The sequence below is a fragment of the Pistacia vera genome, unplaced genomic scaffold (genome assembly GCF_008641045.1).
Source record: "Pistacia vera cultivar Batoury unplaced genomic scaffold, PisVer_v2 Contig699, whole genome shotgun sequence".
NCBI classification, from domain to species: domain Eukaryota; kingdom Viridiplantae; phylum Streptophyta; class Magnoliopsida; order Sapindales; family Anacardiaceae; genus Pistacia; species Pistacia vera.
Window position 1 is genome coordinate 86,885 of NW_022196555.1, and position 12,587 is coordinate 99,471.

General features: G+C 37.8%; 1 protein-coding gene across 1 annotated transcript; it reads right to left on the bottom strand.

Annotated features, from left to right (window-relative positions):
• Window positions 1-11,133: 11,133 nt before the first annotated feature.
• Window positions 11,134-12,547, bottom strand: LOC116114011 (probable receptor-like serine/threonine-protein kinase At5g57670; the record flags this gene model as incomplete). Its single annotated transcript, XM_031400158.1, has 5 exons — window positions 11,134-11,424; window positions 11,515-11,664; window positions 11,754-11,969; window positions 12,057-12,214; window positions 12,298-12,547. Coding segments are annotated over 5 exons (927 nt in total), but the record flags the coding sequence as incomplete, so codon positions are not given.
• Between the last annotated feature and the right edge of the window lie 40 nt (window positions 12,548-12,587).

Genomic DNA, 12,587 nt, shown 5'->3' on the forward strand with positions numbered 1-12,587 from the left:
TCTATATCTCTATTTCTATTGGTTGATTTTTTTATTTAGAATATCCAAATCTCTTTTTTCTAAAGCAGAAAACTTTTAAGAAAGGGCCAAGTTTAATATGATCATATAATAAAATATTAAGAGCCGGAAGAATCTTATTTTAATTTAATTTCTGGAACTTTCTTAATTTGATGAGTTCATTCATTACTTGGCTTTCGAAAAATGCATTTGTCCATATTCACTGAACTGAATTTTGACTGCCCATTATTATTATTATACTTTATCTTTTGTAATTTGATATTGGTCACAGCTTCTACACTTTTCTAATTTCAGTAACCAATCAATCAAATTATTGGCTTGGGTGGGGATATGTCAGGTTAAAGTCAGAAAGATAGCATAAAAATATGCTCCAAATTTTCCGAATATAAAGTTTAATTAAATGAATATGCCCACGTTCTTGTGTATATATTCGAAATTTATTCGAATTTTTATTATATTAAAGTGACATTTTAGGATTATTTATTTGTCACTAGATCGGCTTCTACAGTATTCTAATTTGACGTCATCAAAGTATAATCTAAGAAACCAATGAGTTTTATGAATAGGACCTTCAAGGAAGTTAAAATATGTTATTTTGGAGGGGCGAAATCTTTCCTTCCTCGATTGAATATTATTTTTGCATTTTCTGCATTATTACGTGTGTTTTTGTGGGGGTAATAGGAAATTATTACTTTATTATTACGTTTGATTGTTAAGTAATATAAGATTCTAATAATATTTTAAAACAAATAATAGTTATTATTGGTTTTTAGGGTATTTTAAGATTATTTAGTAATCTTATTTTTATTATAATTTTATCCATTATTGATAAAATTTTAGGACAATAATGACCTTGTTTTAAAAAAAAATTTACAAAAATACTAATTGATTATTTTATTCTTATATACAAAGTTTTTAAGACATAAATACCTGTGTAATTTAAAAAAATACCCAAGGGTGGTGGCCGAATCTGGTCATGGTAGCAACGGAATGGCGCACGACCGGTCGAATCTGATTAGTCATGCGCCGCTAAGGCCATTTCTAGCCATGGATTATAGATCCATGACCTGAAACAACCAGATATAGCCTTTCACAATCAAATATCTGGTCTTTCACAGCCAAATCTCCATTGTCGCCGCTGCCGGCGGTGGTGGCAGGGTGTCGGCGGTGGCTTGGGGTGGGTGAGAGTATTTTTGTTAAGTTTTAAACTTTTTTTGTTATTGGAGTGTTTTAGCTAAATTTAAAATGTAGGAGGTTAATAGAAATTATTCAAAAAATAATATTATATTAATATTAAAAAAGGAGGGCAATTTAGTAATTTATGTAACATACCCACTAATTTATTCTTCTTAACCAAATAATTAATATAACATACCTACCAATTTATTCCAACCAACCAAACACATTTCTCTAAACATTCTCAGTAATCTTCGAGGTAATATATATTTTCATTAATATAACATTCTTAGTAATACAATATTCTCTGAATCAAACACATCCTTAAAGTATAGGATTGAGATACTCAGATACCCTATATACCTATTGTGACATTATTTGACGTTATATTTGTTATGCCGAAATACATATATATTTGTGGAGTAATGTTACAGTTACATCACTCTTTTACACAATTTTCATTAAATCATGATGTGACATATATCACAACCATACAAATTTTTAATTTTTTTAATTTTTTTTAATATTGTAATAGAATTTGTGTAGTTGTAGCATATACCACATCATGATGTAATAAAAATGGTGTAAAAAAATGGTGTAAGTGTAACATTACTCATATTTGTGATATGATCTAAGACTATTCTAACGGGTTGTTTGCATCGGGGAAAGGTTAATATTTCCTATAAAATATTATTATTACATGGATAAATATTAAAACTATGTATGACATGTTAAATTATCTCCTTAAATTGCAATATATATGAAACTGATGAAATATCTTCCCCGAAACCGTACAATTACGAAGAAAGAAAATGTTCATGTACCTTTACTATAAATTGTAATAATGTAATGGTTTGAAACGAGGACTTTGAAAAATATATTTGCTTTTATTTCATTATTTCAAAGCACACAATAGTTGATTGAAAAATATATTTGGATTTATTTCATTATTTCAAAGCACACAATAGTTGAAACAGTGAATATTCTTCTTAAATAATATTACACAAACAATCATCTCTAACAAACTTTTTCTCACAACCCTGACGTGGGAGCTCGTAATTGATCAGTTCACAATGGGTCTCACTAATTAATTGCGAGCTATCACGTTAGGATTGTGAGAGAAAGTTTATGAGAAAAAGTTGTTCATAAACTTTCTCTCACAATCTTGATGTGACAGCTCGCAATTGGTCAATTCATAACGGATCTCATATAGGTTTTGCATGGATCTCACTAATTAATTAAGAACTGTCATATCAAGGTTATGAGAGAAAGTTTGTGAGAAAGAGTTGTTGATATAGTATTACTTATTACTCCTTATATAAAGAAGTAAAAGTGAAATGGTTGCTATTTTGATAAATATTGGCTGAAATGTCAAGTCAAATTCAACCCCACATAGTGAATCATGTGCTCTAATTTGGGGAAAGTTCTTTGAATTATTAAGTCAAATTCAACCCCACATAGTGAATCATGTGCTCTAACTTGGGGAAAGTTCTTTGAATTATTAGTCTAGATCAAGAACATTTTATGACATTGGATCGTTAGAGTTAATCTTGAACCCAATGTAGAAAATATTCTTCCTAAGGGTGCTGGATTAAAGACAAGAATTAAGCTCCTAAAGATTTAACAATCTCTCAAGGTGAATGAAACTAAATCTTTTTGTTTTAAGTACTCCAATTTGTTAAGGTGGGTGTTCTATTTTCTTCAATGATAAATCTCAATTTCCCAATTACAAACAATCTTGGTGCAAAACATTTTGCGAGAGGCAGGTTCATATTATTTGCTTTCACTGACATTTTCCTTCTATAATTCGATATGCCTATAAATCTGGAATTTTTTTTTTTTTTTTTTTTGGGCTCATAAATTGCAAGATTTTAACTAGTGCCTGCAGTTCTCTCTGGACCATTTCTCAGTTTCTAAACATGGCTCTTGTCATCAAACTTTTAATTCGAAAATGAACCATTTTTTGGGTAAGTAGAAGACACTCTATCTATGCTCAAATTTGTCTGATCAAACGAACTATATGATGTCATGTATAGCAATGCTTAATAGTTTATAAAATTATCTTATCTTTAATTATACACTCAATAAACTATTAGTATAGAGGGTTTTTTTTTTTTTTGTCAGTATAATTTGATTAATTCAAATGTGTTTCTTAATCAAGCACATTTTTTAGTGGGTGCGTTTTATCTTAATGATTTGATGATTTTAGTGAGAACTATGTATGTTTTAAGTGGATGATTGACAATTTTAAAGTTATAATAAAAAAATCATAATTTTGTATTTTATTTTTGTTTTTTATTATTATTTTTAATTTAGGTTTGTGGATTCATATAATATATCCAAATTTAACCATCGCTAACACTATTAATAAACGTTTTTTGGATTTTCAATGAGTTTTGAACTAAAGGGAGTAGATTTATTATTGTTCATGATTTATCAAGTTAAAAAATTATGAAAAAAAAAATCAAATAGTACTTGAAAAAATTGAGATTTTTGAATTATTTTTCTTAAGTTAAACGAATATAATTAAAATTTTGTATTAAATTGTGATAAAAAAATAAAAAAAAAAAAAAAAAAGACGAGAAAAGACGTGAAAAAACCCAACTTCGGCTTGCATGGTGATATGAAGTAGCATCAAAGTGGGCTCCATTTAAGAGCAAAGAGTGGGGCCAGACCAATCCCTTCACGGCAGAGAACGGCCCACGCCATATCGTCGTGGGCTCACCCGTCACGCCACGCACCCTCGCCAATACAGTGGTCCATGCCCACTTTCTCATCTCTCTCCTGTCACTATCTTCAAAACCGAAAATCCACACCATTTACATGGTCAACCGGTCAAGTCCCAATCTCTCCCTCTCTCTCTCTCTCTCTGAGTCTGAGGTCACAAATTCCTTTACCTTGGTGCAACTGTGGTACCGAGAGAGGTAACGCTACCGGTGATGGTTACTCGATTGCCTTTGCCCCTTCACCTTTTTGGAAGGTACGTTGTCTACTGGGGGAGTAAGCTACTTAGTACGGGTTTGTGAGGGGGGCTTCGGTTAGTACGATTTCCTTTAAGTGATGTTACTGAAGGCTGATATCGTAGGGGTATATACTATATATATTTTTTTTGAGCAATTTAATGATTATGCTGGGTAGTTGTAGCCTCAACATTTCTCGTTTGGTTAGTTTTTTCAGCATATTCATGTTTAATAGTACTTTTAAAAGAGAATAGAATTTTGAGAATTTTTTTTTATATTTTTTAATATTTTTTGAAAATATTAAATTATTTAAACCCTTAGGTTTGCTTAATAACTAAATAACCCCTATAATAAAATTTATAAATTGAAGAAACCTCACCTATGCACATATGTAGTAGCCAGCTGTCATCGTCGGAAAGTGTCGAAATCTAACGGAATGGGGCCACGTCAAAAGATAGTTGGAATTTGTCGGAATGGCTCACAACCAGCTAGATCTTGCCAATCGTGCGTTGTGATCATCCTTTTCGGCTAGATCCACTTGGATTGGCCTGGAAGTGGCCAAATTTTCTGCCCAAGATTTGGTCGCGTTGCGTCGTAGAGGCAGCAACTGACCGGTGGCAACGACATGATGGCTGTTGGAAGGTGATAGGCTTGGGTGGGGGGGTGTTTTTATTTTTTAAATTTTAAACTTTTTTAAAAGAAATTGTAATATTTTGATTGAATAGAATATGATTGAATTTTGTATTAAGAAAAAATATGTATTTTGATAGGATATTGATAAAATATAGGATTAGATAGTGAGAAAATAGGAAACAAAACAGAGGGGTACATTTGCTTGAATTTGTGCTAATTTGTTTGGAGATAATCCACAGGTTATTGTAGGGCAATGTTACTGTTTTGAAATGTATACAGTTTTTTTTCTTTCTTTTCAAATTTATCTAATAGTAAATTTTTTCAAAATGATAGTCGCATGTATGTTTTCTCTTATAATTTAGCACATATAACTTAAATGAAATGAATATTCTCTAATGAACCTTGTGTTTTATTATTATGATATAAGAGTACTACTATACTGTGATACAAAGAATTGTGATAAGCACTAGATATGCTTAACATAGCGGCTCGTACTAGAATAATGAATCTCAATCCACGAGAAGATGTCGAAACATGTTGAAACAATTCACGAAGAACAACTTGAGAAATTATTTTAAATTCATTTTTATTGTTGTTGTAGGATAACAAGTCTATTTATACTAATAACTCTAATGTACTAGAAAAAGAAAATCCTACAATAACTAGGGTAAGAATTATAAAATAAGAAAGTAAAGTTTAACTAATTAACCTTCCTAATTTACTAAATCCTATCTAATAAAATCCAAATATAAAGTCTATCAAATTAGAAATCTAATAACAAAAGGAAGAAAGTAAAGAACTAATCTTAATTTAGGAAAATTTGTCCTACATTGGACAACTCCTCTTAAAATAAACTCGCCTCAGTTTTGCAATCTGGTTGAAATGGAAGTAGTAAGTTTGCATTTGGGACCGGACCAAAAGCCTAGCTCCAAAAACGCTGTTTTAGGACAGTCCTTGGGAGGTATCGGTCCTTGGGAGGACCGGTCCTAGAGAGAAGGCCTTGTCTCAAAACGGACCAGGCCAATGTAGGAGGGCCCGGGCCACTGGGCCCTCCGCACGGCCCGGCGTTCTTGAGGCCCAAAGTGATTTTTTTTTGTCTTCTTATCAATTTAATTCTTTGTCAACATTTTTTTTTTATATTACCCCTAAAATAAGTATAAATTCAAGGACTAAACATAAAATTTTCAAAATTTTAAAAAAAAAAAAAAATTACCGTTGCAGCTAAACGGTAACTGAACCGATACGGTTACATTTATTATGTATATAAATAAGTTTTTTTTTTCAATTTCCCCCCCCCCCCCCCCCCCCCCCCCCCCCCCCCCCCCCCCCCCCCCCCCCCCCCCCCCCCACCCCCCCCCCCCCCGCCCCCCCACCCCCCCCCCCCCCCCGCCCGCCCCCCCCCCCCACCAGCCCCCCCCCCCCCCCCCCCCCCCCCCCCCCCCCCCGCCCCCCCCCCCGCCCCCCCCCGCCCCCCACCCCCCCCCCCCCCCCACCCCCCCCCCCCCCCCCCCCCCCCCCCCCCCCCCCCCCCCGCCCACTCCCCCCCCCCCCCCCCCCCCCCACCCCCCCCCCCCCCCCCCCCCCCCCCCCCCCCCGCCCCCCCCCCCCCCACCCCCCCGCCCCCCCCCCCCCCGAAGGAGTGGGGAGGGGCCCAAACGTGAATACCCCCCCCCCCACCCCCGCCCCCCCCCCCCCCACCCCCCCCCCCCCCCGCCCCCCCCCCCCCCCCCCCCCCCCCCCCCCCCCCCCCCCACCCCCCCCACCCCCCCCCCCCCCACCCCCCCCCCCCCCCCACCCCCCGCCCCCCCCCCCCCCCCCCGCACCCCCCCCCGCCCCCCCCCCCCCCGCCCCCCAACCCCCCCCCCCCCCCCCCCCCCCCCCCCCCCCCCCCCCCCCCCCCCCCCCCCCCACCCCCCCGCCCACCCCCCCCCCGCCCCCCCCCCCACCCCCCCCCCCCCCCCGCCCCCCCCCCCCCCCCCCCCCCCCCCCCCCCCCCCCCCCCCCCCCCCCCCCCCCCCACCCCCCCCCCCCCCCCCCCCCCCCCCCCCCCCCCCCCCCCCCCCCCCCCCCCCCTCCCCCCCCCCCCCCCCCCCCCCCCCCCCCCCCCCCCCCCCCCCCCCACCTACCCCCCCCCCCCCCCCCCCCCCCCACCACCCATACAACTACACTAATCCAACCCTAACCCTAATTTTTTTCACACCAATCCTCTCAATCTTCATGTCTTTCATTCTCTCATCTCTTCTCTCCAAACTCTCCAGACATTCTCATTCAATTTATATTTTATTTATTTAGTATTATTCACAAGTTTTTTTCTATTTTTCAAGTATCATCATAATGTTCATATATTATTTAAGGTATTCTCTTTTCATTTTAATTATGTCTATTATTTTTACATTAAATTATAATGTCTTTCCACCAATGAGGTTTACCGTTCCATCCACGGAAGAAATTGGAGCCTTCAATCCTTCACAACCATTTTCTGCCACAGGTGCAGCGTAAGTCACAACCACATTCGCCGGGCACTAGTATAGCCAAACACATGTGAGCTGGCGAGTCAAGGCACGGACAAGCCACCCCCCCCGACCGTCAAAGAGGGCTGGTCGAATGTCTGGCGATTACTTCAAACAAAACGGCCAACGACAAATGGAGGGGGAGAATCGTGTGGGATATTTAATTATGTGTGAAATTCCTATTGCTAGAAGGGACTTCGCCGACGCTGCTGCGACACTAAAGAAGAAGCATCCCTAAATACATGCATTTCAAGACGGACAGGTAGACAAATCTGCAAAACTCACACTTAATTTGATAATCCACAATCCTCAACTTTCAACAGGGCAAGGACAATAAACACATGTTTGCACAGGGAGAATAGGAAGATGATATAGTTGGCATACGAAAACGACGTTCCCCATTTGTTATGTTTCCTGAAAATCCTTTGTTTGTAATATATTTAACACTGATTTTTGTCCGCATACCCTGTTAGTAGAATACAAGTAGAAGAGATATCTAAACTTTTAACAAAAGAGATAATAACTAAAAAAAAATTTCAAATTTTAGGAAGATATCTATGCACTTACATCAGAGATGGTAATGGGTTGACAATCAAAAAAGCCCGAATTTTTTTAACCTGTTACAGTACGATTTCTTAGATTAGATGGGTTTTACAACAAAAATTGATAGGTTTAAACCATTATAATGAACAACTATAGTGCTGAACTATTATTTACGATTCTGAAGTTTTGCAAGATATTTATAACGATCGAGTTGTTAAGCGTAACGCTTTGATTAATCAGCTGCTAACACCTTCGCGGCAATATCTTATTTGAAAGAGAGAATTGGATCCGCTTGGTGAAAGGCAGATTTATCACACAGAGATGTGCTTGTCACATCATCAATTTGATAGTTAAGCATGTTTAGATAGTATAATTTCAGGATTGAGAAGGTGCGTTTAAAGCTATCGGAAATTTATCGTCGGGCGGTGTAATAACAAGTAAAGTATGGGGAGTCGTCAAATATTGTGAATCAAGCAGGACCCACCGATTCGACGCTATTGACGTTATTAGTAGACAATGCCTAGGATCTTTGAACGTCTACTCTTGGTGTGGGAAAAAGCTTTGCCAACCGCGAAACAAATTACAGATTTTCGTCAACGCGAAGAACTCTCCAGAAGAAAGTTGTCGATATTAATGATTGGGCTTGGTTATGACTTTTTTATTTCATTTCTTCAAATTTTTTATGATGCTACTAATACATTAAGTGTATTATATGTATCCAACTAATAATGTTTAGTGTTAGATATTTTACTTCAATTGCTAAACTTTTTATTACCATATGACATGATACTTTTCTAGGAAATTGTCAAGTTGGAAAGAAAATTAAGGAGATGGGTTAATATTCCATATTATATGGATTAGGCCTTTTCTAGATCCTAGAGTTTAAATATTCCGTAGTTAATGGTGTAATACTTGAGTTCGGCCATTATTTGAACACATGATTATACGTCTTATTTGACTGACTTTAAAACACAAATTGGAATAGGCTTTTTTCTTTTAATAGAACGATCACAGTGAGAGTAGAATGGTAAGTGGAAGTGGAACGTCACGGGAGAGCGATTCAGGACACTTGATGTAGCCCCCCCCTCAACTGTCCGAAGCAAGTGGCTGTTATGTGGGACGTGGCGGAAGCTCCAACTCTCCTAGTCCAACTCGTAACTACTAGACCAAAGAATGACTCGCTACTACGTGGACTTGACCTTTATGACGTATGAAGTAGACAACTTGCATGGATATTCTCAATGTGGAACCAAACAGCAAGTCAATTCCCCATTATATCCCAAATGACACGTGACATTTATATCCTGTGCGCGGTTCTACAAGTGCATCCGAGTCACATTTTCAACGAGGTGGGTCGGATTGTTGAGACAGAAGAGTTTCTTTTAAACCGTGATTAAGGGTGAAGTGATCACTGTTTACCGGATTGGACTCAGGAGAAAGAGAAAGACTAAGCACCCGGTGACGATCGCACTACTGCGGACTCTAGGCAATACAGATTGATAGGGGTTCGTAGTGTTGAGCGATGGTGGGGGGAATGAAGATAACTTGAATATTTAATAAAAAAATTAGGATTGTTATTTGTGAAGCGTAATGTACTGGAAATGTAATAGTTATATTTAGTTACAATATTACAATTAACTATTATTATTATTTTTTTAAAATGGAATTAAATTTTGAAACTGACTAATCAACCCCTAAAAAAGTACTAAACCAAACCCCCTATAAATTTGTTTTGGCCCCCAAAATAAACAAAAAATTGACGTGGGGAAAATTAAATTTCTCCAACCCCATGGGACCGGTTCCTATGCCCATGGGACCACCAGTCCCGACCAGTGCCTAAGGCACTGGTCCGGTCCTGATTTGTATTCCATGTGCTTGGGACCATAGCCCGCCGCCTGAAAGACTTGTCCCCATTTGACGCCACGACAGGCCAGGCCTGGGCCCGCAGGGGACCAGTCCCTTGCCCAGGTAAAAATGAGTAGTAAAAATCATCTGGGTGAGCAAACAAAAAGTAGTGCTTCTATTCAACTTCAATTGATTATTCATCCAATCACTTTGATGTGGATCTTTAATGTACTATCTCATGATCTTTGTTGGCTTCAGAGTTTATCAAATAGTGCTTTGCATGTCTTGTTTTCGTGCCATAATTGGTGAGCATGGTTTTTTGAAGACAAATTCTTCTCTCTTTATTTATGATTCAATCGTGAAAAGCTTGTTTGAGGATGAAAAAACAATGTATGGTGAAGTAGAAAATCAATTAGCTCTTAGTTTGCGTAAACCAGAATAAAAATCTCAAAGATATTATGGCGTTCATTAAGTAATGCTGAGTACACAATGTTGATATCAACAAATAGTGTCAGACAGATCTATTACCTTGACAACATTCACGTATTGGTATAAGCAACTCTTGAACAGGTATGAGAAAGAAATTTGTTTCTTCACAAAGCGATGTTTTATATTGAGTAGTTTATCACAACCTATTTTGCCACTTCCAATCATTCGCCATTCTAAAGCATACCCTTTTAATAGAACAACAACTGATATGTTTCCATGCCTGAATATCCATATCAATTATAAATTTCATTGCTTGCGTCCAATCAAAAAAGCCTTCACCCGATCACCCATTGTAAGTTGGAAGATGACAACATTGCTAGCTAGTTCTTTATTGACATATTGAAGGGTCTTGAATATATATCTATATTTTAAAAAAAAATCCTAACACTATTAGAAATAAGGAATATAAAATAAAAAAAGTAAGTTTAACTAAATAATTTTCTAATTTAACTAAAATCTAACATACTAAACTTCCAAATAAGTCTTAATCAAATTAGAAAATCTAATAACAAAAAGGAAAATAAAGAAAAACAATATCTAATATAAAAATCTGTCATACGATTAAATTATTAGTAAAATCCGTCATACATTTTTGACCCTCGTAGAAACTATGAGTTCTATCATTTTGTAGATGAATCTTGATTGACTTTGTAAACGGGCTTAAAAATTTGTTCAGGTCCATCTATGGGTTTTCCTATTGATGAAGCTAACTACTTAAAATAAAAATTATAGTAATATTCCATATTAAGACTTTTCATTTCTAAACTGCTGTTGGTCCAAATTCTTGCCGTTCATTTCTCTTTTTTTTTTTTTAAAGTTCATATGTTAATCATAATTTCAGATAATTAACACTTTATTGAACGTTAAATTTTTGCCATTTTAACTTGAAAAAATCTGATACAAAATAATAAATTGACATATATTAATTAAAATAAAATGAATTAGTATAATAATCCCTTTAAAAGTTACATTGAAAGGAAGCCAGTTCTGCTGGATCTTCTACTCAGTCACCTAAATCTCTTTAATTCATGTCAGCAGAATCCTTTGCAATTGTAAGAGAAATTAAAAAAAAAAAAAAAATTGACTAAAATATTTCTCTACAGAAACTCCTCCAAATCAATATCTGTTGGCACATGATATCCAAAAAACATGGAGAAATCGTTCAACTCATCCGAATCAGAAGTACACTTTGGCATCCTCCAGTTCTTTGCAGCTTCAGAATCATGCCCTTTTGTCAGTAACTCCAACACCTGCGGAGAAATAAACAATAGTCATTCTTTGGTGCGGACGCTTGATTAATTTTACAAAATGTGAACGATCGTATCTGAAAATTTTCATACCTCGCTCATTGATGGGCGCCAAGCCGAGGATTGTCGCACGCAATAGGCAGAAGCTAGCACTAGTCTGTGCATTTGATCTGAATCATATTTATCTTCCAGGCTCGGATCAATTAGTTCTGTGATGTTTCCGGATTCCATGAAGGGCTTTGCCTGCATATATTTAGATCATTTGAGTATCGAAATGACTGGAAATTGAAGGTTGTTTCATTATAAAATCACAAAATTGGAAGTTTGCATACCCATAAGAGAAGATTTTGCTGCGATGAATCGACAGGTTTTCGCCCGGTAATGATCTCGAGGAGAAGAACTCCGAATGCAAAAACATCAGTTTTCTCGTCAACAATTCCGTTCAGAAAGTATTCCGGTGCCAAGTAGCCAAATGTGCCCTCAATTGGGATCACAGCATGGTGAGTCCATTTATTCGGAAGCCATTTTGCAAGTCCAAAATCAGCAATCTGAAGGCATAAAACAAACTCTGATTACATTCAGAACTCTCTGCCGTTTTTCGCTAACAGATTGCAACGAGTAGTTTTATTAATTACCTGGGGCTCGTAATCCGGTCCAAGAAGGACATTTGAGGCTTTTATGTCGCGGTGAATTATGCGGTGCTTACAGCATTTGTGAAGATAATGAAGACCCCTGGCAACTCCCAGGGCAATCTTGTATCTCACAGGCCAATCCAGGGACTTGGTTCTTTTTCCTGAGGATTATTTATTTTCAGAATCAGTTGTATTTTCACTTAATTAAACGTTTAGTACTGAGTGGTTAATTTTTTTTTCTTACCATGTAATGCAGATTCCAGATTGCCATTCTGGGAGAAGTTGAATATCAGATAAAGTCCATTTTCTATGCAGCAACCGACTAAAGTTGCGGTATTGGGATGGCATACATGCCCAATTATGCCCAATTCCATTAGAAATTCTTTCTCTTTGTTTGCACTTTTGTTGTCCTTTGCCAGCCTCTTCACAGCAATGGTTCTTCCATCAGAAAGATTGCCTTTGTATACTTCCGAATACCCGCCTTGACCGACCATGTTATCTTATAATCCAGACGACACAAAATATTTAGATATA